At 37.7% G+C, this 25,602-nt stretch overlaps 2 protein-coding genes and 1 long non-coding RNA gene across 3 annotated transcripts; 1 reads left to right on the top strand and 2 right to left on the bottom strand.

Annotated features, from left to right (window-relative positions):
• Positions 1-565: 565 nt before the first annotated feature.
• On the bottom strand, positions 566-2,600 carry LOC105189124 (putative SERF-like protein). The gene is made up of 3 exons (XM_011151028.3): positions 2,409-2,600; positions 1,101-1,212; positions 566-891 (listed from the first exon to the last, which is right to left on the bottom strand). Exons 1-3 carry the CDS (start codon positions 2,413-2,415, stop codon positions 813-815), a joined length of 198 nt encoding a protein of 65 aa, XP_011149330.1. The 5' UTR covers positions 2,416-2,600; the 3' UTR covers positions 566-812.
• Positions 2,601-4,475: 1,875 nt separating this feature from the next.
• Positions 4,476-6,286, top strand: LOC112590081 (uncharacterized). Its single transcript, XR_003113977.1, has 2 exons — positions 4,476-5,070; positions 5,132-6,286. It is a non-coding gene; the product is annotated as an uncharacterized LOC112590081 (long non-coding RNA).
• On the bottom strand, positions 5,824-11,292 carry LOC105189123 (Ribonucleoside diphosphate reductase large subunit). The gene is made up of 11 exons (XM_011151027.3): positions 11,059-11,292; positions 10,776-10,864; positions 9,558-9,735; positions 9,119-9,482; positions 8,744-9,048; positions 8,461-8,623; positions 7,961-8,349; positions 7,474-7,661; positions 7,086-7,394; positions 6,793-6,981; positions 5,824-6,683 (listed from the first exon to the last, which is right to left on the bottom strand). Exons 1-11 carry the CDS (start codon positions 11,168-11,170, stop codon positions 6,420-6,422), a joined length of 2,550 nt encoding a protein of 849 aa, XP_011149329.1. The 5' UTR covers positions 11,171-11,292; the 3' UTR covers positions 5,824-6,419.
• Positions 11,293-25,602: the final 14,310 nt, after the last annotated feature.

Below are 25,602 nucleotides of genomic sequence, written 5' to 3'. Positions count from 1 at the left end.
TACACATTCTTTCCTCCCCTTTCCCCCCATATTAGCAATTAAGGTTCGGTCTTCCACTGACAGTGACATTTTATCGCACCGTATTACTGTTTCTCACTCGACTCAATGTTAATATTCCGAATACTTGTAATTAATGCGAAGTTATGGAATCGCGATTAAACAGTATGTTAAGAAAGTGTACTCTTTTTGGGAAAGTGCAATAAAAATATGGGAAACGATTGTACAATCTCCATGTTCTTCCGCCTGATCGCTTCTCGGTGGTCTCTCGCGAGTCAGATGAGGCATCGGTGTTGTATGCGTGTTTTTGATAAAATTTGAAGTTTATTACGAGCCAAAGGGTACGACAATAGCACATGTACATACCTAAGTCGTTCGCCTGTTACATTTAATTACACAACATATTAAATAAGTGAAAGTCAGAATTTACAAATCGGAAATTAGCGCTATGAATATCATATTTATCAATTAATGTCCTTATATCTAGAGAAACCAGTCAAATGCGAAGTTCCATTGACTGAATTTAGGTGTAGGTAACGACAAGCTTTATACACACTGACTATAACTGTTTTTCGTGAGCAATACATGTAAATAACGAGATAATCGAGGCTAGGTCCTGTGTTGCATAAAGCGCGGCTCTGTACGGCCACCGCTGGGAAGATTCTCTAACACCAACGACATGATGGTGATATACCTTTTGTGTGTTTCCCGGTTAAAACGTTAACCCTCGTCTCTTACGGTCGTGAATTTTTTAAACGTTGCCATTGACGGTAGCCATTCTTATTGCAAGAATATGCACAATCTCCCCCATTGAATTATCTCGCTGCCTGCTTGGACTTATCTCCCTGTTCCTGTTGCTTCTTCTGTTGCTTCTCCCTCATTCGTTCCGCATCACTAAGCACAAGAGAACAACAGACTGATTATTCTCGTACAAAAGCTAGTCAACAACATTCGTACGAGACACAAACATGAGACCGAGAAAGATAACGTGTCAACGAACGACGCCAGCTCTCGAAATTGACTGAGTTGCGTTAAGAAAAAGAAATTGCAATGAAACAAACACGCAGGATCCATCAACGCGGATGCCTCTTGACGGAACTCACCGTGCTTTACGCTGTTCCAGTGAAAGTCCTTTATTGCTCTCTTGTTCCGCTGCTGCCTTCTTGACAGTTTTTTTCATATTCTTGGCCCGTGCTAGTTCACGTTGATTCCCGCCTAAAATGAAACTTCTGAAGAAATTTCACTAGTGCTTAAGCTCGTAAGAAGCGATTCTCCGACATTCTTTCACCGTACAGTACAATTTCGTCTCGACGAAAAGCGAGAGGCTCGATCGAAACGCGCAGTCAGCCCAACGATTATTCAAACTCGAGCGCGGTGTTTACAAGGCGCTGCCTGCGCGCGCGCGCGCGCGCGCATGCGCACAGAATTCAAAATCGCACTTGCACCAGCGGAATCGCTAAAATAGTGAGACACGCGCGCGGGCGGACACACTCGTGCGTTGCTTCTGAAGCAACTCGACAGCGACTGCGGATGTCTCACACAGCGCGCGGCTCGATCGACGAGCGAGCGACTCTCGAGTCCGGTCGCTCGGTCGTCGTCGAATTCGCAAAACGTCTCGTCTCGAGCGGCACAATCGGGAGACGATACGCGAAGCGCACGTTCCGCCATATTTATTTGTATACCTCCGGAGTCGAGCGACGTTACTAGTTATTGGCTCGGAAAATCGGACACGAGAGCGTCACAGGTGCCGAGGCCGAGCGTTCGTAAACAACGTCGCGACGTGTAAACACGCGACTGCAACGGGTCACCGCAGCGTCGCGGATGCACCTGGTGCGTCGAAGTGAAACGAGAGGTCCAGCCGAGACATGAAGGAAGTCAATCGCGTGTAGTCGGAGAGAGTACCATCGAAGGCTCGCTACTCCTCTTCGATCGTGCTCGTCCGGTCCGAGTCGAGGAAGCTCGCGGGAGGAGACATTCGGGAGGGCATTCTCGGGAACTTGGCGAGGGGAGTGCGCGGCTGCTGCTGTCACCTCCAGCAGTATCGACCACCGTCGGAGGCCGAACTTGCTGGGACAAACATTCACGACGAAGCTCGGGGACGAGAAGCTGCGCTCTCTCGTCCAGCCAGCGACTTGTCGGGAGACGGTCGGAAGATTGACGGTTTCCGCGAGGGAATCCGCGCGCACGATCCGTGGTCGCTTCGGTGACCCTGTTCGACGTCAATGACAATGGCAGCCGCGGAAGTCGGGACGGGTTCGCGCTTGCTTTCTCTCTCTCTCTCTCTCTCTCTCTCTTTCTCTCTCTCTCTCCTTTTCTCTCCGTCTCTCTCGGTGCTTCCGTCGCCGCGGCTCGTCGCGCGGACTGACAGCACACGCTCGACCTGGGCTTGCTGCGCTGTGCGGCAAACTTACGGGTCATGTTTTTCTCAGTTCTTGATCTCCGATAAGCAAGTACTTGGAAATACGACCAGCAAAATCGTGAGAACTCGTCGTCGCTAGACGATGCACGCACACACGGCTGCTCGCGGACTAACTTCCAAACCAAAATAAATATAGCTCTACGTCGTCGCTGTGTGCTTCGTGGCCTCTGCTCTCCGCTGCGGCAGTGATGCCACGCACCGCTGTCTAGGAACATTCGCCGCGCCCTCGGTGTTTCCCCGCCTGAGTGACGGTCCTGAGTCCGAAGCGCGTGAGCAGCATCGCGTGGCAGTCCTTATTCTCGAAAATTTATGAAAAATATCGTATACCATATTTTATCAACAGGACAATTTAATTGGTTAAAAAATCGTGATGTCTAGTGACATTCATGAAATATCGTATGCAACTATATTCAAGAGTACGTCCGCGTTTCCTTGGCTCGGCAATTATACGCTGAAATCCTGTCGGTTTTACGTGAAACTTCTTCACGTCTCCGATCTTGTTAAAGAAAAAAGTTACCGCCTTTCCATCTACTGGTGAAATTCTTCTAAGTATCGATCATAAGTTTGTTCTTTGTAGTTGAGCTAAGGCACGCAAAATATAAATTCAAAAATTATATATAGGTATTTTGATTAAATAAGTTAAGTTAGGTTAGGTTTGGTGGGGTTAGGTTAGGTTATATTAAATTGAAAATCGTGTAGATAACATATTTTCCAAGCTGTTCCGATTGGTTATCACTATTGGAGCCACAATAAAGATTTTTACCAAGAAAACCGCAAGAAATGTTAAAATTCGAAAATTTTTTTTGCATTTATAATCAGAATACTCACTCTTAACGTTTATCGTGATTGAAATCCTAAATTATCGGAAATATGTTTTAAAATCTATACTTGAATGCAGGCACTATTTTTTATACAAAGTTATTTTAATTGTGATATATTTTGCACGTACATGTTTAACTAATAATAAATCTATATATCACTGTCACTGTGTCGTTAGTTATTAACCCCTTCCGTGGCAGAGCAAAATTCAGTAAAATACACTGAAACCGCCCCAAAAAAATGACGGAGCGGATTTTTTCAATAATTTATATACTTCAGTTTTTTTGGTCGCTGAAGCCGAATTTGAGGTCAAAATGTAGAAATTCAAATTTAGTAATTGTTTTCCTTTAAGTTGCTTTTTAAGATGCGGTCCAGTGACCGCTACAAGTGTTTCAAAGCGTTTCACTTTCTTGTTCTATCTCTTGGATTCGAATGAAGGAAGAGAGAGAAGTACAAACGCTTCGAGGCATTTGTAGCGGTGACTGGACTGCACCCTTAGGACAAGAGCACAGGCTTTTGCATAACGCATAAGAGAATAAACCAATTAGTTTTCTTAATTTCCCTCCTCAGGACAGAAATGAAGAACTCTGATTGGTTGATTCTCTTATGTGTTATGCAGAAGTCTGTGCTCTGGCCCTTAGGGTCTGTTCGTTTTAGCTGCACCGCTGAACTAGTGCAATAAGTTAGAGTGAGAAAAAATATAGTTGTCTCTGACTTATCGCACTAGTTCAGCAGTGCAGCTAAAAAGAACAGACCCCGTTAGTCTTTAGATGTTGGCTACAATCAGAATTTAAAGGCTCGTCTACAATAGCTGTAAGAGTAAGGCTGTAAGGCTGTAACGTAAGCTGTCAGCGAATGAAAATATTTCATTTCGTGCCTTGCAACCTTACAGCCTTACTCTTACAGCTAATGTAGACGAGCCTTAAGAGATGACTGGTGTAGGAGCGGAATTGATCCGTTTGGAGCCATCGGGCCAGAGCACAGACTTCTGCATAACGCGTAATACACAACGCATAAGAGAATCAACCAATCAAAGTTCTTCATTTCTATCCTGAGGAGGGAAATGAAGAGAACTAATTGGTTTATTCTCTTATGCGTTATGTATTATGCGTTATGCAGAAGCCTGTGCTCTTGCCCATCTATTGAACCATGAACCATGAACCATACAATCAGAATTTGACTGCGTTCGAAAACTTTACCCTAGCATTCTCTCTCTCTCTCTCTCTCTCTTTTTTTTATTTCATTCTAGGTCTTTCTCATACTGCACAGCGGAGGCACCCGGACTCGAATGACGTTTCCGAACGCAGCCTTGATGTTTAGCTGTTCATAACTCTAAACATTTAACGCGATTGAAGATGAAACGAGATAAAATTCACCTTCGCTACTGCATGCTTTATTTCTTTAATCGAGGTGAAACTGTTGAAACGACTAAGAGATTGATTTGTGAGACCTATGGAACAAATGCTGTATCCACTGCTGCCTGTGCCAAATGGTTCAAAAAGTTTAAAAACGGTGATTACAATGTCAACGATAAGCCACGTTCTAGTCCTCCGAGCGAGATGGAGAATAACAAACTGGAGGTATCGGTCAATGAAAACTCGACCCATTAACATCAAAGGAGCTTGCGAGGCGACCTGAAGTTGACTAATCAACTGTATCATCATCACAACAGCTTCAGTATCAACATCTGAAAACAATGGGAAAGATTCAGAAGAATTCAGAAGAGAATAGCTTTCCCGTTAACTCTGTGCAAAGGCGATTGTGAATCAGTTTGCCATTTGTTGCTCCTTGCTTGCTAGGAGGCACAAAAAACTTTTTGTGGCGAATAGTTATAGGTAATGAAAAGTGAATCTCCTTTGACAATCCTGAACACAAAAAGTCATGAGTTGATTCCAGACAACAAGAGATATCCACAAGATGCAACATCTACAATCATAAGGTTTTCCTGTGTATCTAATGGGACTACGAAGGAATGCTTCACTATAAGCTATTACTACCAAGGGAAAAATGTTTTCAAATAGCCACAAATCGGCACAGAGTTATTCTGCTTCATGACAATGTCAAGTCACATGTTGTAATTGAAGAAATAGAGTTAGATTGGCAAGTCCTGCCACAACTAATGTATCTTTCAGACATCTCTGTCCGATTTTCATCTATTTAGACCGATACAGTGCAATCTATCTGATGTATAGTTGCAAAATGTTGAGACAATGTGAATGAATCGATGAATAAATTGTAAAAAAAAGTAATTTAACCCTGAAAAAAGTAATTTTACCAGTAGAGTATCAATGGTAACAACCAATATTTTGGTCAAAATATTGTCATCTCGTTGTTATTAATAAATAAAGATGGCTTTGACATACAAATTTTTTGCAAGCACCTAATATGTTTGTGGAAATTACAACTTCTTGAATTTTGCTTCTTCTCATCGAGCAAAGGTATTTTTTCTTTGTACAATGTGATATTTATGCATATATTTCTTGATATTCAATTTTACTCGATCGAGCTGGTTTCCACTTGGAAGACATCACAGGGAAAGTATAAATACTTCAACTTTCTAACTTCTTATAAATTTTTATTTCGATAAATTTACATATATTAATGTATGCACACTTTTAATCAAAAACATTTTAGCGATGTAATACAATGCATGAGTAAACCATGAAGAAAAGATCTTCCAAAATTATACAATTTACAAAAGTAGAAAATCTATTAGGAATTTCTTACAGTCACAGTCAAGATATTGGGTGGATACTAGGCTAGTTTGTAAATAGCACCAGTATTCTTAATGCTGTGTAGCATTGAACATTCAATATGATAGGCTTGTAAAATATATGTATCAACAATTTGTATAACTCCTCCCGCGCATTTTAGATGCAGATTTAAACTTTCTGTGAAGATCAAACTTATGCTTTAACATACTTATTAGGCTCCTATCACAAATTTATAATGTATAAATTCGTTTTAACCTTTTATGTTTTAAACCTTATCTTTTAACCTTATGTTTTAAAATGATGCTAATTTACTGATAATAAAAGATATACATACACATTTATGTACGTACACACATACACAAATGTATATTACATAAAAGTTATTGTCTGTTACTGTACGTATTTGCCTTCAACCCCATTACATACGTTAATGTAGAATGAAGTGATGTAGAGGTGATAATGATAGATATTTACGAGCTACAGGCCATACACGCATCCTTGTTCTCACGTGCACAAGCGAGCATCGCCTCCAAGTTTTTATTCGCTTGCTGATTGATTAGATTTCGTTTCTCGCTGTTGTCAGCGTCTTTGTCGGGAGACTTAATAGGACTGCTGATATCGGACGTAGAGCTGGACAGAGAGTCACGACTTTGTAACTTCGACTTGTCCACTGTAAATTGTATCGGATTTGCAGCCGGCTTCGTTCTCAAGTAATACATGCCGGTCTTCAAGCCCTGCAGACAACATAATCTGTCAAGTAGGAACCACGTGTATTCAATGGAAATGAGCGAAACAATATCCGATTTTATTTCTGCACTTTTAAAAGTCAAACAATAATCTTACGCTTCTCCAGCCGAAGAAGTGCATCGACGTGAGTTTCTCAGTTGACGGGTCCGCTATGTGGATGTTCAACGACTGCGACTGATCGATGAAAGCTCCTCGATCAGCTGCCATCTCGAGGATTACTTTTTGCGATATCTCCCAAACCGTCTTGTAGAGTTCTTTCAGATCATCGGGTATACGTTCAATATTCTGGAAAGTATAAGTAACATTGCAAGGCACATATCCTACTTAGATTCACGCTGAAAGACCATTAGAGCAGAGGAGAAAAACGAGATGATCACAGAGTCACTTACTTGGACAGATCCAAAGTTCGCGAGAATCTCGTTCTGCATGTCTTTGCCCCACAAACCTCTGACTGTCAGATCTCGCAACAGATGCGGATTGATAATGACGAACTCTCCGGACAACACACGTCTTACGTAGATATTGCTGGTGTACGCCTCAATGGACTCGTTGTTGCCCAAAATTTGCGCAGTCGACGCGGTTGGCATCGGTGCGATCAAGAGCGAGTTTCTCACTCCGTGTTTCGCGATTTTCGTCTTCAACTCATCCCAATCCCATAAATCCGTCGGCTTAACATTCCACATGTCGTATTGCAGAATCTAGATCGTTATAAGATAGATCATTAGGTAAGAGCCTTATCCTTCGTAGTTATTAGGGCACTTCTCGAACACAACTTACACCTTTGCTGACCGGACTACCCTCGTACGTCTCATAGGTACCCTTTTCCGCGGCCAACTCGCAACTGGCTTCCAAGGCGCCGTAATAAAGCGTCTCGAAGATCTTGATGTTGAGCTCCTTCGCTTCCTTGCTCTCGAACGGATATCGCATCAACAGGAACGCGTCCGCCAAACCTTGTACGCCGATACCTTGAAGATACACGCTTACGGTTCTTACAGCTCTAGCTTGTGGTCAACATTTGATCATACGGCGGAATCAAAACTGCTCAACGATAGAACTGTCGAGCGGTCAGAAATGGCCGTTTCTGTAATTTCTTACGAAAGTTACTCAAGCTTAAACGATTCAATTTATATTTTAACGGACGTTGAACACAGCTAAGAGAGATAAATGAACGTTTCCGCCTTGCGTAACGTTGTTTCTTTCAAAAACCTACCATTTCAACCGTGCCGGCACAAAAAGCTCACTTTAGTCACCACTGTAATCTTACCGATGGGTCTATGTCTTCGATTGGACCGTTTAGTCTCGGGGATGGGGTAGAAATTGACATCGATAACTTTGTCCAAGTTCCGAGTGACGATCTTTACGACCGTTTTGAGCTTATCAAAGTCGAATGTCTTTTTGTTGGTGTTCACGAACATGTTCAAGGCGATAGATGCTAAATTGCACACAGCTACTTCTTCGGGACTGGAGTACTCGACAATCTCTGTGCACAGATTGCTGCATTTGATCGTGCCCAGATGTTGATGATTCGATTTTCGATTGCAGTGATCTTTATAGAGCATATAAGGCGTTCCAGTCTCTACTTGCGACCTGAGAATAGTGACCCACACATCTCTGGCTTGTACTTGTCTCTTATAGCGACCCTCTTTCTCATATCTGCGAAAGTAAATTTATCAAACCTGATCAACCTTGATTAAGGGCGGATTATATGTAGCTTGTTAATGTAATGATAATGATATACCTAATAAGATAATCGCCAACATATACCTGGTATATAATTCATTGAATTCATCTCCCCACACATCAGCCAAGCCAGGGGATTCGTACGGGCACATCAAACTCCAGACCTCATCGTCAAATACACGCTCCATGAAGAGGTCTGGCACCCACAGCGCGTAAAACAAATCTCGGGCTCGCAAGTTTCCATCCCCTACATGAATAAAAAGTTGCAATAATGCTAATTTCTTGATTATTGAGAAATTCTCTCAAATATTCCCCTATCCTCTCAATTATTCCACGTGATAAAGTGAAGGAAACAGAGAGGAATTACCGATGTTTCTCTTGAGTTCCAGAAAATCGAAGATATCCGCATGCCATGGTTCCAAATAGACAGCAAACGCCCCGGGTCTTTTGTTCCCCCCTTGATCAACGTAAATAGCAATGTCGTTGTACAACTTCAGAACAGAAATCAATCCGTTGGTTGCATCCGTATCGTACGTATCATCAGTGTCCTTTGCACGGATGCAATGCACATTGATTCCTATTCCACCGGCATATTTGCTAATAAGTGCACACTTCTTTAGTGTGCCGTAAATACCCTTTATCGAATCGTCATTGAGGGTTAAAAGGAAACAGCTGCGTAAAGAGGGGCTCTTGTCAGTGCACAATGTACTGTTGCGTATTAATTAAACATCATTGTAAGTACCTGGACATCTGTTGGTTCTTAGTACAGGCGTTGAATAACGTTGGCGACGCGTGCGTAAAATATCGTTCAGACAAGTAATCATACGTTTCTATAACCTTGTTAATATCATCCTCGTGAATGCCAACAGCCACTCTCATCAGCATGTGCTGCGGTCTCTCTACTATCTTGCCGTTGATTTTGAGCAAATAGCTTCTCTCCAGTGTTTTGAAACCCATATAATTGTAATTGAAATCTCTGTCATATATTATAGCAGAATCTAATCTCTCTGCATTTCTCTTTATAATATTGTAGTAGTGCTCGCTGATTACAGGATTTGGTTCATTCGTGATAGGATCCCTGGCATAATGTAAATCGTGCATCACCTCTATAAGTTATTAAGATTATGATCAAGAACGTTGTGATACATTGACTGAATTAAATCAACAGGTTCAGAATGTACCACTGAAGCTCTTCTTAGTCTCCTTGTGTAAGTTAGATACATCAATTCGTGCAGCTAATATAGCGTAATCAGGATGTTGAGTTGCCATAGTAGCAGCAGTTTCAGCAGCAAGATTGTCCAATTCAACTGTAGTTACTCCAGAATACAAACCACGTATCACTTGAATTGCAACAGCAGACTACAAAGGTAGGATACATTTATGTACGATATATAAATTTACACTTTTAGAAACTGCTAGAATTTATATATCCAGTGTATGTATATATATATATATATATGACAATTAAGAACATGATGGTCTAGTGCACAGAAATAAGATTTTATCCCTTATCAAGAGATCATAGAAGCGCATGTAAACAAATACATGCACCACATATATGTACATACAGTATATATCAAATATATAATGCAGAATCTTAAACTGCAATTACATATAAAAAGTCGGTAATTATCTAAAGTACATGCTTCCTTACAGATTTCGCTGAAACTTTGCATAATTATGTATTTTGATGTTTAGAATGCAATTTTGAAAGAAAAAAAGTGTCGCTCTCAAATGGATCAAAAGTTATAAAAATCTGAAAAATGACACACGTAGAGTTAGGAAATCTGTCATACCGATAATACAGAACTTATAATCTGTATTTCTTGGTTGGAAAGTGTAAGATAGTACATATAAGTAGGGGAGGGGCTCCACCCCATCACACCCGAAAGAAATCCTAACCCAACTTATTGCATCTTCATGTGCTGTTGGGCATTGTTGTAAAGATTAAAATGTTTAAAACTCACGCAATAAACTTAACAATATATAAAGATGCATTAAGTTGCATCTTTGTTAAGGTTTTTTGGAGGGGGTGCGGGGGGAGGGGCGGAGCCACCGCGTTTATATGCACTATCTTACACTTTGACGTATTGCGCATGCTTTTCAGTTAGTCTGTATTATCGGCATGACAGATTTCCTAACCTTATATGTCATTTTTCAGATTTTCATAACTTTTGATCTGTTCGAGAGCGACACTTTTTTCTTTCAAAATCGCGTTCTACATATCAAAATACACAATTGTGCAAAGTTCCAGCGAAATCGGTGAGGAAGCCCGTATTCTAGATAATTACCAAAAAGTCATACAACAGAGTTGATGTACTGTATGATGCAACAACTCGTACAACACAAAAAGTTGCAGCAATGTTACTGCAACTTTTTTGCTATACAGAAATACTCACTGGGTCCACGTAATTCATGTTTAAGCTATAACACTGTTTGGCGATTCTCGAAGTGATCTTATCGAAGTGAACGTCCTCCTTACGCCCATCTGATAAAAGACAGAAACTTTTAGTGCAACTTTGATTAAATGCTGTAATTGCAACATGGCTCAAGCCAAGAACCGAGTAACGTCACAACATTATACGTTATTACCGCGTCATGAGAGAGTTTAACGTTATTTCTTGCGAGCAAATACATGTCCGCGAGTGAACGATCGAACTCGTTGGTTAAACCATAACTTACTGCGTTTGATGACGTGCATCTTGCCACGAGCGACTTCCTTGGCCGGCATTTTCGCGAGGGGACGGCTGGCGGTTCCATTCGCAATCTTGTGCATCATCGTGCTGGATTCCATGTTAATCAGAGATCAACAATCGGATCGCGCTCAGTTCTTCATGCCTCGACTGTTTAGGCGCGAAACGGAACACGGTATCTCTCCTCTCGGTCCCGTCCGTCGCGCATGTGCACTGCCGTGTCAATAAAGGCCCATCTACATTGGCTGCAAGAATAAGGTCGTAACCAGAGAGAAGCCTGAGAGCGGGCATAGCTGCATTTACAACGTTATGGAAAAGTTGGCTGATTCGCAGCGCCAACTGGGTCCATTTTTCATGGACATGAACTACTAAGCTAATGTCCACGATTTGTCGGTACTATTCCGTGCTATGTCGATAATTATTTGGTTCTGTTCTGTGCTATGTTCACGAACGAGCTAGATTAGTTAGATAAAAACGAAGAATCGGTCTTCGTCTCAAGCGGTCTTCGTCACAAGCGAATAGACAATCGCGACGAAGCGAGCCAGCAGCGATGTTATCGTAAGGCAGACGTCGCCGTCCTCCCTTTCACTCCCTTGTTTTCCTTTCCACATTGTTTTATATTCATAATTCGGGAAGAAACTAATTTCGAGAGTTCGGACGATTTCTAGCAATGACGCGACAGAGATAACGCGCGGCCACATTAATTTGTCATGACTTTTATATTACTTACAATTACATAAACGCCCATATATGCAAATTATAGATAATTATTGCGCGTATGTTTTAATTTATTGCAATAATGTAATATTACAATATGGTATATAATAACAACAACTTCATTTCTTGCAGTAATTTTTGTAAGATCTTCGTTGAGGTCGTGAATTAATTTATTTCTTCATCAATCAGTTTTCTGCAAAAATTAAGATTTTTTAAATAAAATATAAAATGTTTCTCTTCTCTTCTCTCCGAAGAGTTAATTAAAAAATATGTACTCCACAGAGTCAACTAAAAAATGTGTAGTCAGAAGAGTCAATTCAAAACTCCGAAAAGTCAATTTAATAGCGTATTCCGAAGAGTCAATTTTAAAGCGTACTCTGAAAAATCAAATTAATATTGTAATTCGAAAAATCAATTTATAATAGAATATTTACTTCGATGATTCAGCTAAAGAAAAAAACATTTATTTATTATTATATTCAGAGAATAATATTTAATTTATTATTTATACTTATCTTACTTATGCTTACCCTACATATGCTTCTTTGAATGAAAAGTTTAATTTGTTGACCGATTCAGATTCAGATTTGTTAAAATATCTCTTATGCGCAACTCTTGAACAGGTAGGTAGTAAAATAATTTTTTTTCTTTACGAATTTTATAAACTTTTCACGAATATAAAAATTGAAAGATTCTCAGAGGACAAATAACTTTTCTTGAACATTTAAATCAAAGGAAAATCTTTTCCCATTAATAAAGAATGTATAATTAATATATATCTCACACGAGAGGAAACTTCATCCTTGAAATCACCGTGCGATTTTGCTTTTAGAAAAGTATAATATTGATGTAATAGTAACAAATGCTATCCAAAAACGGTGCAAATCTTAAACATTTTTGAGAAATGTAGTTTGAAGTTTAGTCTTTTCTGTTAATGTCGTTATAGCAGAAGAATTACCAATTTGCTTCAGTAGCACAGTGGATCAGGCTTTGTGATATGAGCGTAGAGGTTGTTCAAGTGTGTTATTTTTACTATCGCAGGGAGAACTATGTAGAATGTATAATAATACGCAGACAAATTCTTTACATAATCATACTTATTTCTTTTAGCATGAATAAAAATGATCAATGCTAACGTGATAAGTGTATATCGCAATTGTACGTGTACGCAATTGTACACATACACACTCGTACACACGTATACCAATGATGTCAAAACCGAACAATTCGTGAAAATTTTTTATTGATCGCAATTGTACGCAAAGACGAAAGAGAAGTACACGGGTCTCCGCGGGTATCTCGTCATATTAATTGTCTATGAGCTGATAAACAATTGATCTCCGGTATTTACAAGTTACGCTTGTCCGCAGCTTGTTCGGTATTGATATCATTGGTATCAGTGATGCGAATTTGGTGACTGGCTTGCACGAGGATTCCCCTCCCCCCCCCCCATATACGCACACAGCCAGCTCGGTCAATCCGTGTGAGCCACGCGATCGGCAATTGTCGACGCGCCGAGCGAGCGAGAGAGAGAGAGAGAGAGAGAGAAAGAGAGAATATCATTCTCTCCTTGTCGCTCTCGTTCTCGCTCAGCGAGCCTAATTCTTTCTTGCCCATAATCTGAATCGCGGGCGCGACTGTCTCTCTCTCTCTCTCTCTCTCTCTCTCCTTTCCTCTCTATGACAATACTGAAAGTTTTGTTTACTCGGCGCACTGAAATTATTACAAATATTTTATTATTAATAATATTGTTGCGCTCACTCTCACACTCGCGCTTACACTCGGGTAAATGAAAACACCCGCGTAACGACTAAGAAGCTTTAATATTTACAGCACAATTCGCTCACGCTTTAAATAAGAATAATTCTCTATTTTAATAATTCTAAATTCTAAAAAACACCAAAAACTATACCGAACTAATACTTGATTAATACATACATGACATTTTTATTATAATAAAATGTTCTTGTAAATTCTCTTTATACATATACGGTATAACGTTTTATTTAAGTTTATATAGTATTATAATAAATAAATTATAAACCTTCACTATAGAATATCTTATAATAAAAATGCTGTCATATATGTATTAAACAAGTTTTAGTTCGATATAGTTTCTGGTGAAGCCGCGCCAAGATATTTTGTATCAAATATTTTTTATTGCATTGTTATAATAATAAATTTGTTACAATAACAAGTAAAATAACCATATAACTCAGTGTTCTAATAAATAATGATAAATTTTACTTGTAAAAATTTATGTTATGGACATATTTTGTAGCTAGGTTTTCTTGAATATTTTGAATAACATAACCTTTAAAAGGATATTTTTTTTAAATATTGGACATTATTAACAAACGTGTTAAATTTTTATAACACGATATAATTTTTACTTTTAAAAGTTTATGTACATATATATCTTACAAAAAAATAATTTGATAAGTTTTACTTATAAAAACTTATGTTATGTACATAATATTTAAAAATATATTTTTTTTAAATATTGGATACTACTAACAAACGTGTTAAATTTTTATAACACAATATAATTTTTACTTTTAAAAGTTTATGTATATATATTATAAAAACTTATGTTATGTACATAATATATATCTTAAAAAAGAAAACAATTTGAATTTGAGATTTCTAAAAATATTAAGTTAAGTATAATAATAATAATCATATATATATATATGTTAGGTTTCTCAGTTGGCGCTACTGTTCTAATATATCACTTCTTTTGTACAGTAGAAAAGTGTTGCAGAGTTTTATTATAGTTATAAGTTTTACTTGTAAAAACTTATGTACACATATATACAATAAAAAAAATAATTTGTGTTTGATACTTCCAAAAATAACACAATACGCGTTGCGCTTGTACTTGGCGCCTTTTTGTTTAAAAAGATAAGTTTTTATAATATTAAATATACGTACGTTTCACGTATAACGTGATTGACTTGGAGTACTCCATGCTCACGCGTGTTATTCATAGCGACGCATTCATACTTTCCCTGATCTGTTACGTCGGATTCGATAATCTGCAAGGCACCTGAAATATAAAATGTGATATTCTCGAACAGCGTTCCTCTCAGGATTTTCTTGTCCAAAGAAAGATCAATGATGCGATCGCAGATCTCGTGTATGTCATGTCAATAGAGACAGTTTGAATTCGGCGTAATATGATTCTTGGAACAGACGTAAATAAGTATTGTGAAGTTTGAAGCGAGTCTCTCACAGGCATGCTTTGAAAACATGAGTTGTTTTCATTTTCAGCTAACGGACGACGCAGGCATCAACACTGATCGGCAAGGTGGGGGGTAACCGTGCTTTCCCGATTGTTTGGTTTCGTACGCTTATACGTGACCCCGTGATTGCGGAAAGGACATTGCGCCTCGGGCCGACGAATGACGCGCATACCGCGACGCAGAGTAGTACGAGTGTCGGTCGGTAGTCGTATCGGTTAATACGCGTTTCTTTGTCCGAATCTTACTTGCGCGAGTGTTAGAGCTAGAGTCAGTGTCGTCGCCAGTGCTACGATGGAGTATCCGGGGGTGCTGCGACGGAATAACCAGAAGGAGGACGTCGGATCGAGAAGTCAGGATGGAGAGAGGACTTGGAGCGCGCCGAGAGACGTGGACAGCGATACGTCATGTATGGTATTCGAGGTACCTCGAGTCATTATTATTACGCAGGATTTTTCTGATTTTAACGGACCTTACTCGAAGTAAGGACATACCCGAGTCGAAATTAGATCAGCATTCATAGTTTATCACCTGAAAAATAATAAAATAGCTTGAGATTTAATTATTCGTTAACCTAATTTCACGTAACATGAGTTCTACTTTTCTTTTCTCATAAAATATGAATGTCTATTCAAACAAGGTTGCTGAGGCAAGCTAAGGTTTATGAATACAAATTTTTAATTATGTATTATGTATTCTCAATGAAAAAGTTGCACACAATTTAGAAAACTATGAATAATGATCTTAGAATCTGATATAAATTTTACAAGTGTTGATTTTTATTCGTCTAATAATGCTCAGATTGCTGTTTTCGTTTAGAATCTGCTAGAATGTCCGTTTCTCATTCTTGTTTATCTTTCTTATTGTACCGAATCTGAATGAAAATCTCTATTAGTGAAACAGCATTATTAGACATAACCGTTGTCTTTGCCTTTGCAGCTTCAGCTCTTTTGAGAGCTACAATTCTCATCATTCTCATTAGAAAAAAGAAAAGAAAAAAAAAGAGAAAAAAAAAAGAAAAAAGAACTTTAAGAATGATGAGAATAAAAAGTGTTTTTCATCTCCCATTTCCTCTAATTCTTATATGATTATTTAATCCTTATATATTTATCTCACGCGCAGTTCTAACAAAGGCAGTTCTATCTACGTTTTTATCTTTGTTCTCTTTTGCTGTTTCTCTTGCGCTGTTAAGCGAATATATAATCAACATCAACAAAAATTGCTCATTTAAATTAAGAATATAAGGATTAAGTACATATGTGTTATCGAGATAAACGAGTATTAAGTAACTGCGGAATACGTCGCTGTTGAAGACTCATCATGGGCGAGACTGCGAGAGTAGCCAGATGTAACGTTCAGGTAGGACAAAGCTTGTTCACTATTGCGCATCTAGATATTCTGCATTGATTTTTCAAATTGGATGCAATTTGCAGGATCAATGTAGAATTAATATTTCGACTCGGGAAAGACTTTTTCTTTATCAAATCCTAACTTGTAGAAAACTTATCGATTTGAATGTCGGCAAGAAAAAAACGGAGATACTTTTGTTAGATATTTGACAAAACGCCGGATCGGTATTTATCCAACGCTTAAAAAATAACACGGAGAACGTTTTAGTTGGATGAATAAATTTTCGTTACTTTCCGCTTGCGGTTTTCGATCGTTAGCGGCGATTCAGAGACGAAGAGAGAGGAGAGCGAGAAAGAGAGAGAAACGTCTTGCCAGGATTTCTGCAGACCGGTTCATTTCGACAGATTCGGTACTAAAATATTAGACGTAGAAAAAATAAGAATGGAAAAAAATTTTGTATATTAGTTAGTACAGAAAGTCCGACGTACTTTTGTCAAATAGAGATGAGTACCAAATTTTCTACAAGTTAGCACTAGGATAGAGAAAACGTCAAATCTTTTGCGACGATGGAATTAAACAGCAATATAAATTTTGATTTACGATATTCATCGATATTCGATTTCCGGTACTGATTTATTTTCTCATTTCTCTATAAGAGAAGAAAAAATTAATACGAATCCTTCGTTTATATATCCGAATTAATTTGTTGAATAAATTAGAGGGGTAAGTACCTGAAAAATGAGAACAAATTGTCATTGCACTTGGACAATCTTCTGACACTGATTTATAGTATTGATCGATATTCGATTTTCGATACTGATTTCGTCTATCATTTCTCTACGAGAAAAAAAATTGTTACGACGCGTTCATTTATCCGCGTTAATTTGATGAATAAATTAAATATTGATCGGTCTTCAGTTTTCGGTACTGATTTATTCTCTCATTTCTTTATAAGACAAGAAAAATTGATACGAATCATTCGTTTATTCGAGTTAATTTGTTGAGTAAATTACAGGGATAAATACCTGAAAAATGAGAACAAATTGTCATTGTATTTGAACAATTTTCTGATACTGATTTACGGTATTGATCGATATTCGATTTTCGGTGCTGATTTACTCTTTCATTTCTCTATAAGAAAAAAAAATTCATTCGAATCGTTCATTTATCCGCGTTAATATGTTGAATAAATTAAATATTGATCAGTCTTCGGTTTTCGGTACTGATTTATTTTTTCATTTTTTTATAAAACAAAAAGAATTTATACGACCCGTTCGTTTATCCGAGTTAATTTGTTGAATAAGATTAGAGGGGTAAGTACCTGCAACATGAAAACAAATTGTCATTGCACTTTGACAATTTTTTGACACTGATTTATGGTATTAATCGATATTCGATTTTCGGTACTGATTTATTTTCTCATATTTTTATAAGACAAAAAATTGATATGGATCGGTCGTTTGTCCGAGTTAATTTGTTGAATAAGATTGGAGGATTATGTACCTGAATAATAAGAACAAATTGTCATTGCACTGGGACAATTTTATGATACTGATTTATGGTATTAATCGATATTCGATTTTCGGTTCTGATTTACTCTTTCATTTCCCTATAAGAAAAAAAAATTCATACGAATCGTTCAGTTATCCGCGTTAATATGTTGAATAAATTAAATATTGATCAGTCTTCGGTTTTCGGTACTGATTTATTTTCTCATTTTTTTATAAATCAAAAAAAATTGATACGAATCGTTCGTTTATCCGAGTTAATTTGTTGAATAAGATTAAAGGGGTAAGTACCTGAAATTGAAAACAAATTGTTATTGCACTTGGACAATTTTTTGACACTGAATTATGGTATTAATCGATATTCGATTTTCGGTTCTGATTTATTCTTTCATTTCTCTATAAGAAAAAAAAATTCATACGAATCGTTCATTTATCCGCGTTAATTTGATGAATAAATTAAATATTGATCGGTTTTCAATTTTCGGTGACCGACTGATTCTCTAATTTATTTATAAGAGAATAAAAATTGATACGAATCTATCTTTTATCCGACTTTATTTGTTGAGTAAATTAGTGGGGTAAGTACCTGCAAGATGAAAACAACTTGTCATTGCACTTGGAAAATTTTCTTGCCATTGATTTATAGTATTGATCAGTCTTCGGTTTTCTGTACTGATTTATTTTCTCATTTTTTTATAAGACAAAAAAAATTCATACGAATCGTTCGTTTATCCGAGTTAATTTGTTGAATAAGATTAAAGGGGTATGTACCTGAAAAATAAGAACAAATTGTCATTGCACGTGGGCAATTTTTTGACACTGATTTATGGTATTAATCGATATTCGATTTTCGGTACTGATTTACTCTTTCATTTCTCTATAAGAAAACAGAAAATTAATACGAATCGTCCATTAATCCGCGTTAATTTGATGAATAAATTAGGTATTGATCGGCCTTCGATTTTCGGTACTGATTTATTCTCTCATTTCTTTATAAGAGAAGAAAAATTGGTACGAATCGTTCGTTTAACCGAGTTAATTTGTTGTGTAAATTACAGCGGTAACTACCTGAAAAATGAGAACAAATTGTCATTGGACAATTTTCTGACATTGATTTATGGTATTGATCGATATTCAATTTTCGATACTGATTTACTCTTTCATTGCTCTATAAGAAAAGGAAAAATTGATACGAATCGTTCATTTATCCACGTTAATTTTTTTTTTATATTATATACAGGGTGTCCGGAATTTGATTATTAATATTTTGTGTACTGGTAGATTGGGTGTAGCCGAGAAGAAAAGTCATGTACCATAATGTCAAATTGTCAAAGTCTATGCAAAAATATGCTATTTTTAAAACTTGATTACGTCCATGTTGCTGGCAAAGAGTGGCTTTCTTCTTTTGTACACTGTAAACTTCTATTAGTATTATGGTATAGTTATCAACAGTTTTATTATGAATAGGTTAACATAGTCGCGTAGATGATAGTCACGTCCGTGACTTGGATCCGCATCAAGAACGAATTAAGCAGCCTCCATATCGATAAAGCGAGCCATTTGTTCAACGCCATTTGATAAACATTTACACGTTGGATAAACTTTTCTTAGAATTTTTGCTTTCATAGCTACAGTTACTTGAAGAGATAATAACAGTTCCGCATTCAATTCCATAACGATAAATTAATGGCTTAAAAGTATCTTATAAAGATGTAGAATGCTCGTCAGGAAATTGTCAGTACGTTACTTTGACTCCGGGCGACGTACTAGCGCGTTACATTAAATGATTGCCTTATATTTATTTCATATTTTGTCACAAATCGTCGCTGCCGTAAAAAAGCCTATGTGCATGTTTTGTGATTTTTAAATACTTGTGTCATTATATGTACATTAAAATTGTGAATGTATATTGATATAAACATCAATATAATGAATGTATATTGATATAAACATCTTGATTTCATAAGAAAATTTACATAGGGGATCTTTTCACGAGAACGACGATATATCATAATCGCGCTCACGAATCAGATCCACGCCGAGAAAGCCAAACCATATTCGGACGCGCGTTAACGGAGCGAGAAGGAGCGAGAAGGAGCGAAGATCACTCTCTTTCTCGCTCGGCGAGGCGACACACCGATAGACGGAGCAGTAGCGTTGTGTGCGAAGGCGCATAGAGGGAACGCTTCCCCTCGCACGCTGCGGTTTGCATTTTCGGGCACATTTTCGCAGTACTGACTCAACCCGAGAGCGCACTTTTCAAATCGCGCGCACTTTTCAAATCGCGCGCACTTTTCTCGGCTCTTATGCTGTCAGGTCATGATTATCCACGAATGAGTTGATTAGTGAATTAAGAGAAGTGAAGAGCTAAATGGAAAATCGTCTGATCGACGATTTAAGCTCCTCGTCAATCAAGCGTTATCTCCCACACGGCACGGAAAGTTGTTACGTTGCAACAATGATGCAATATTGCAGCGATGTTGCAGCAATGTTGCTCCCACTTTTGTATGATGTGTTGTATGGGTCCAATCTGTTTTGTTAAATTAAGTAAATTAAGAAACTTGACTTGATTTTTCTGGATTTTACTGATGTAAATTATTAACTCTTCGGCTCATGCAGAGCGAATTGCACGAAGTGAAAGTTCATATTAACAATAACCGACCTTACCAGTCGCGCGTCAATTAACTCGATTATAATTTGTCTGATTCTTGAATATCTGAAATCTTGATGCTGGGTGAACATTTTTCAGAGAACAGAGAGGAGAGGAGAATCTCAAGTGAGGATTGTTTAAGGAGGTCTCTCGCTCGATCGTCAGCAACGTGAACGCCTGCAGTGACTTAAAAAACAGCGTTTTAATCATAGCCATATTTACACAAAAGATTCTCACACTGCAGTTCGTAGAAAGGCCAAATTATCACGTCGTGCAGAGACTCGATGAGGAGAAAAATAACGCTTTAACGTCAATCGTGCGGATGAAGTGGTCACGAGGCTATTATTACGTACAATTATTTATCTCGCACACGTATCACAATCAGATAAATATAGACATCTCTTATGTACACGTTCATACAACGCAAAGGCACTCTCCGCTCGCACACACGCAACATGCCGTCGGATCGGCGTGTATATTCTCAGGCAGAACAGAAAATCATGATGACATCAGAATGACGTCAAAATGAAATGAGGAAAAACTCATCTTTCATTATGATTCGGTCATTTTCTCGTCATTTATATGTCATTTTGATGTCATCGTGACTTTCTGTTCCATCTGGGTTCCGCCGGAAAGCACACGATTCAGAAGATTACCCCTTAAGACTTTACATATTCGTGACTTTACTCCCATACAGCACAAAAGTTGCAGCAAGATTGCTGCAATATTGCAATATTGCAGCAATGTTGCTGCAACTTGTGTGCTGTATGGGCCTTTTGCACCTGTAAGCAACCCGTAACTAATTTTCAGAGAAACTAATTCTTTGAAACAGCGACGACCCGGAAGAGAATAATTACGTATGAAAATTTCGCCTGCTCAAGTGGTCACACGTCCATCCCGAACAAAAATATTGTACAAAATATAATGAAAGTAACTACTTACGCTGCTGCCAGTCCATTTAATCGCAAGTACAAGCGAGAGGAAAGAATCGCCGCGAAAGCTATGCAGGAGTAGAAGAGAAGCGATTACTCGCCGGTCCGACATGTGACAAGAATCCACTGACCTTTGCACATTAATTATCTAATATTTACAAACAATAATACACACACGCACACATAACGTGGCGACAAAACGCTCTACGAACACGAAGTCATTGCGAAAGCACGAAGTCTGAAGAGGAAAGCGTACCTAATGACAATATCCGAATACGATGTGTACATATGAAGCGGTATGTTAGAGCCTGTATCTCCGTTGATACGTTAATTAATAATACTCAATCAGTCGCTCAATCAGTCGCCTCGATTAACGCAGCTTTCCGCAAAAAATAATTAAATACGTTTCAAGTATGGTGCCATACTTGAAACGTATTTAACTGTTCTTCGCGGGTCGGGGACGACTTTAGGCCTTTGGCAACGCGCTCGACGATTCCAAATTACGTCTTGAATAAATAAATAAATAAGTAAAAAATCTTAACGAACTACTACTGGCCTCTGCGTCGAGTTTATGAGGCATCCCAGACAGCACAAGACGCCCTCAGGACGATCCTGGATATGACCAAAATGTCCCGGGATATTTTCAGAATATTTAGTTGCGTCATTGTAAATATTTTAAGTGAGAATTTTGTATGTACATTTGACTTCATTAATAAATATATATTTATAATTATATATATTTAATAATATGTATTTAATAACTATAGATATATATTTAGAAATAATTATAAATATGAGGAAAAGAAAGCATTCGACTCGATCTTACATCGGACTTGGCAAATTAAGTATATCAACAACCCCATTTTTTCAGAGCCAAAAAATTTTAGGATTCTAAGAGATTAAAATTCAAACAGATTCAAAAACATTTTCCAAAAATAAAATTGAACTATTAATGTATTCAGAGTGCCAATTTCGATTTAGGGAATCTCGAGTCAAACGTTTTTTCCTTTATATTTATAACTTAAACAGAAAAAAACATAACTCGATACATTTCGGAGTCGGCAAATTCAATACGCTATGTTTTTTTCCTTTTCCGTTAGACTTAAGAAAAAAAAGTCCACGACATATTCTATAAAAGTCCTTAGCACAGCGCAGGACATCCTACTGGATACCCGTCTTAAAGACTAGCTATCCAAGCTATATCCCGGGATAAAATCTGAATACCCGCAATGTCCGTTCTAGATGTCCTTAAAATTTTCAGAAGACATTGCACTATCTGGGATTGGTCAGTATCGAACAAACCGCCTCGAAACAGGTTGAAGATCGAGTTTGTTGCTAACTATGACCGCCTCGCAATCGAACTGAACATGTGCAAAGACACACACTGTAAGAAATACTTCCGAACGAACACCTATATTGCAGCGATTTTTGCACAGAAAATGACATAGTCGCAGACGCATAACACATAAATACGCATCTCGACCAGCGAGTATCCACACCGAAAAAATCGTATTCTTAATTTTAGAAAAATTCCCTCTAAAGCTTTCTTCTAATCGAATATTGTAAAAAGTTCAGAATATTCCCCTCTAAAAGTCTTTTATTTAGAATAACATCTAAAATAAAGAAAATATTCTAAAATATATATATATATATATTTCGTCGTCAGTTGGTTGACGAACGACACTCGCGCTCGCGTATGCGTAAACTATAGTCTACGCAGCTTTTATTACGTTGCCGTATCGTGTCCTGAACGTGTTTCGAAGGAAGTCTAATCTAGTGATGTAGTGCTGAAACATGGAAGAAGTGAGAAAGTGGCTGCTTGAACATAATTTATCGGAATTCGTCTGCCGTTTTGAAAGTAAGTACGAATTATTGAAAAAGTGTATGAGTATTACGTAACTTAGATTGAAATGATTCGTCAAGATAATAGCGAAACAACGTTGAAACGATGTCGATGTTGTTTCGACACGATGACGTTTCTGACTGAGAAGTACTGATGCACACTCAAACCTCGTCGACAGTCTATCCAACAGCCGAGCGTGTGTCGCCACGTGAATACAACATGCATTCCACGTGGATTCGACGTACGTTTTTGTGAGGCTACTACTATTTATCCGTATTAGAGGGATATTCTAACTCTTATTAGAATATTTTCTTATACTTATATTAGAGGGAAATCCTCTCTTTTTTATAACATATACTTGGCGCGTATTTTAGTGGCAAATATTCTATACTTTAGTTACTTTTCTATAATGTAGAATAAAATTTTTTCGGTGCAGGGAAGAGTTACGTTACACTTTTTAAATTAATATAATTTCGTCTTACGTGGTCGAGGCTGCCTTATGCTATTCTATGCAGCTGTGTTTGGCCCTGAGACACAATCCATACAGCACAGAAAGTTACAACAACATTGCTGCAACGTTGCAATAATCTTGCAATATTGCGACGACGCTGCAGCAATGTTGCTGCAACTTTCTGCGCTGTATGGGAAATATGAGATTATCATGCACAGGGAGACCTCAAAGTTTCCTTGAGTGCAACAAAAACAAAAAAACAAGTCCGGAAGAAGCCTTTGTGCGCAACTTGGCCGGTATCGATCATCGGGTCAATCGATCTCTCGCTGCAACAATGCGCCGTTTGTTTTGCGCTGCGCTCGAACGCGCACAGGCGGCCAAGATCCACGCGTTCGCGCAATCGTTGCGATTGCGCAACATTTTTACAACGCATTATATGTACAGACGCGTCTCGCGAAACTCGGAACGGTCGCTCCTGGTGAGGACTTGCTAAGTCCTGTCCTACGGAGTCGCATACACGAGGAAGTTCTCACGTCTTCGCGTTTATACAAGTCTTGCGCGATATCTCGCAGTTTATATATAGGATACGTCGCATCCTCACTCCTCCCCCTCCCCCTCTCGTAATCCCGAGGAGAAGTTCGCTCAGATAAATAACACGAAAGAGACGAGTATTCTTTCCACGATATACATATTAAGATAGTATTTTAACACGATTCTCAGCGTTTCCTATTCCTTACTGGTAACACCGATGATTAATTTATACTGCACACACACACATACTCGCACACAGTTTTATCTTTTTATTTCTCCTATATATATTGTACAATCAGTATATATAGGAAAAATATTCTTTAATTTACAGCTTGTCGTAGGAGATATTGCACACATTTCACATTTCAAGATCAGCTATTTCAAAAACAATTTATCATTTGTCCATTTTATTAGCGAGCAATATTAATCAATATATCAGATTTCCCATTTCTAATGAAGCAAAATGTGAAAACAGGTATTTATTTAAGCAACTTACTCCTGGAGCTATATAGGTCTTTCTAATATTGATGGAGCAATTGATTATACTCTTATGCGTCAGTACATACAAAACTACAAATTATCGAAGAAATATGTAGAAATAGAAAAGGATATTTCTCTTTAAATGTTCGAGTATTAATTTTTAAATACATTTAATTTTTTATAATATACTAGCTCTAAGAATAATAGCTACAAACATTTATGTACATTTATATAAATTATATAGTTATTCTTGTTCAAACATATATTACATATTAAAAGTATATTGAAGCATACACAACACATTTATAAATTATTTTAATTAAATAATTTGATATATTAAACTGGTAACAAATGGTGGTTTAATATAATATATATTTTCAGGTTGTTGGATCAAGGACAGAATTCCTAGATATATTCTTGAGTGACCAGGAAGTCAAGTCTGACTCCAGAATTTTCCAGAATTTACGCATTTATATATGATATAGACAACAAGAGTTGGAGGGTATACTAGTTGCAGATTCTGGCTATCCAGCATTACCATCCTTACTCACATCGATAAATATTCCTGTGACTGATGAGCAAATAAAGTTCGAATTATAATTATAACGATACATAAATTGTTATTGCTAAACATCGAAGTTTTTCTTACAGTTACGTACAATGAAATTCACAGGAGAACCAGAAGAATGGTAGAAAAAGGCATTTGGTATTTGGAAGCGGAAATGTCCATGTTTGTCGAAAGAACTGATAATGCTACGATAAATATATCACTGAAAATAGCCTAACTCACTGGAAACCCGGAGAATAATTTATTGTACGAGAAGCTCTC

Source organism: Harpegnathos saltator, unplaced genomic scaffold, assembly GCF_003227715.2.
Source record: "Harpegnathos saltator strain DR-91 unplaced genomic scaffold, Hsal_v8.6 scaffold708, whole genome shotgun sequence".
In the NCBI taxonomy this organism is placed as follows: domain Eukaryota; kingdom Metazoa; phylum Arthropoda; class Insecta; order Hymenoptera; family Formicidae; genus Harpegnathos; species Harpegnathos saltator.
This window is presented reverse-complemented; position numbering and strand designations above follow the sequence as displayed.

Excerpts from the sequence above, each read along its gene's own strand:
- LOC105189123 (XM_011151027.3), bottom strand. The coding sequence starts at position 11,170 with ATGGAATCCAGCACGATGATGCACAAGATTGCGAATGGAACCGCCAGC. Across the intron at positions 10,865-11,058 it reads GATGCACGTCATCAAACGCA|ATGGGCGTAAGGAGGACGTT; the intron begins GTAAGTTATGGT and ends GTCTTTTATCAG. Across the intron at positions 6,982-7,085 it reads CGAACTTTGGATCTGTCCAA|AATATTGAACGTATACCCGA; the intron begins GTAAGTGACTCT and ends TATACTTTCCAG.
- LOC105189124 (XM_011151028.3), bottom strand. Across the intron at positions 892-1,100 it reads CTGGAACAGCGTAAAGCACG|TGATGCGGAACGAATGAGGG; the intron begins GTGAGTTCCGTC and ends TCTTGTGCTTAG.